At 38.9% G+C, this 2,256-nt stretch overlaps 1 protein-coding gene across 1 annotated transcript; it reads right to left on the bottom strand.

Annotated features, from left to right (window-relative positions):
- Positions 1-853: 853 nt before the first annotated feature.
- LOC137771584 (single-stranded DNA-binding protein, mitochondrial) lies at positions 854-1,484 on the bottom strand. The gene has a single exon (XM_068555095.1). The coding sequence runs from the start codon at positions 1,401-1,403 to the stop codon at positions 957-959; it is 447 nt and encodes a 148-aa protein (XP_068411196.1). The 5' UTR covers positions 1,404-1,484; the 3' UTR covers positions 854-956.
- Positions 1,485-2,256: the final 772 nt, after the last annotated feature.

Raw genomic sequence — 2,256 nt, 5'->3', positions numbered from 1 at the left:
TTGTTTGGCTGCGTTGGGTCTTAGTTGCAGCATGAAGGATCTTCATTGCTGTGTGTGGGCTCTTGCTTGCAGCACACGGTCTTCTCTCTAGTTGTGGCACACGGGCTTAGTTGCCCTGTGGCATGTGGGATCTTAGTTCCCTGACCAAGGATTGGACTCGCGTCCCCTGCATTGGAAGGCGGATTCTTAACCACTGGACCACCAGGGAAGTCCCTAACTTGTTATTTAGTTGGAGAAATTTCTGTTGGAGAAATGTCTATTCAAGTCCTTTGCCCATTTTTGAATTGGGTTGTTTAGTTTTTGTTGTTGTTGAGATTTAGGAGTTCTCTATATAGTCTGAATATTAATCTCTTATCAGATATATGATTTGCAAATGTTTTCTCCCATTCTGTGGGTTGCCTTTTTACTCTGTTGATATTGGCTTTTGGTGCACAAAATGTCTAATTTTTGTAACGTCCAATTTGTCTTTTTTTTCTTTTGTTGCCTGTGACTTTGGATATATCCAAGAAATCACTGCCAAATGCCATGTCATGAAAATTTTGCCCTATATTTTCCTTTAAGAGTTTTATAGTTTTAGGTCTTACACTTGTCTTTGATTCGTTTTGTGTTAATTTTTAAAAATTGAAATGTTGTTAATGTACAATATTATGTTATCATTATGTAATGCCCCTCTTTATCCCTGCTTTGTCTAAAATTAATAGAGCTACTACTACTTTCTTTTTCTTTCTTTTTTTTTTTTTTTTACTTTCTTTTGATTAGTGTTAACATGGAATATCTTTCTCCATCCACTTACTTTTAATCTATGTCTTCATATTTAATGTGGGTTTCTTTTTTTTTTTTTTTTTTTTTTTTTTTTTACATAGAGTATTTTAATTCTTGCCCTCAGAAACTATAAAGACTATCAAGATTTGGAAACGAGACTGTACCAAACAATGGCCAAAGAAGAATCGTCCACTCTATGCCTTCTCCTTCGTCTGGTCACTCAGAAATATAATGTTATCAGCTATAATTGTTGTTGCTTGTCGTCTCACATTATTTTTATCCATATATTCACCATAGTCTACTTTCCCTTCCACATAAATTCGAGACCCCTTTTTCACATACTGATATGCCACATCTCTCAGGCCTGGTCGGAATACTGAAATTCTGTGCCACGTTGTCTTTTGACTGACATCACCCATTTGGTGTGTTTCATTTTCCCCTGATCGCCACATCTCATTTGTTGCTAGAGAAAATATTGTGACTGGGTTTTTTCCTTCTACCTGTCTCATGACAGGGTCCTGACCTACTCGACCAAGTAACTGCACACGATTCAGAGATCTTTCGAGAACCAAACTGCCAGCTATTTCAGACTCATGTCTTACAAACTGATGAAGGACCTGCACTACAGGTCTTCGAAACATGGCTTCTATTTCCTTTTCTTACAATCTAACCTTTAACCTGTTCCTGACGCTCAGGCTCTGACAGCCTCCAGGAAAGAAATCATTTCCTAATGTGGGTTTCTTGTAGACAAAATATAACTGGGTCTTTTGTGAGCCACTCTGACAATGTCTGTCTTTTGATTGGTTCCTTTAGACCATATTTGTTACTGTTTTCTATTTATTGCCCTTCTTTTTTATTCCTATTTTTATATTCCACTTTTTCTGCCTTTCATGGTTTTATTTTTTCAAATTAATTAATTAATTTATTTATTTATTAATGTTTGTCTACGTTGGGTCTCTGTTGCTGCACTTGGGCTTTCTCTAGTTGCGGCAAGCAGGGGCTACTCTTCGTTGTGGTGCATGGGCTTCTCATTGCGGTGGCTTCTCTTGTTGTGGAGCATGGGCTCTAGGTGTGTGGCTTCAGTAGTTGTGGCACTTGGGCTCAGTAGTTGTGGCTCGCGGGCTCTAGAGTGCAGGCTCAGTAGTTGTGGTGCACGGGTTTCATTGCTCCACGGCGTGTGGGATCTTCCTGGACCAGGGCTCGAACCCATGTTCCCTGCAGTGGCAGGTGGATTCTTAACCACTGTGCCACCAGGGAAGTCCCTCATGGTTTTAACTGAGCATTTTATATGATTCCACTTTTTCTCCTTTCTTAGCATATCGGCTATACTTCTTTTTTTAGTTTTTTTAGTGGTTGCCCTAGAGTTTGTAATATACATTTACAACTAATCCAGGTCCACTTTCAAATAACAGTATACTACCTCGTGGGTAATGAGTTTCTTACAATAGCAAAATAATCATAACCCTTCCCTCCTGTCCCTTTGCTGTCATTCAT

Source organism: Eschrichtius robustus, chromosome 11, assembly GCF_028021215.1.
Source record: "Eschrichtius robustus isolate mEscRob2 chromosome 11, mEscRob2.pri, whole genome shotgun sequence".
NCBI lineage: Eukaryota > Metazoa > Chordata > Mammalia > Artiodactyla > Eschrichtiidae > Eschrichtius > Eschrichtius robustus.
This window is presented reverse-complemented; position numbering and strand designations above follow the sequence as displayed.

Bases quoted from the DNA above. Each gene is read 5' to 3' on its own strand.
- LOC137771584 (XM_068555095.1), bottom strand. From the start codon at position 1,403: ATGTTTCGAAGACCTGTAGTGCAGGTCCTTCATCAGTTTGTAAGACAT.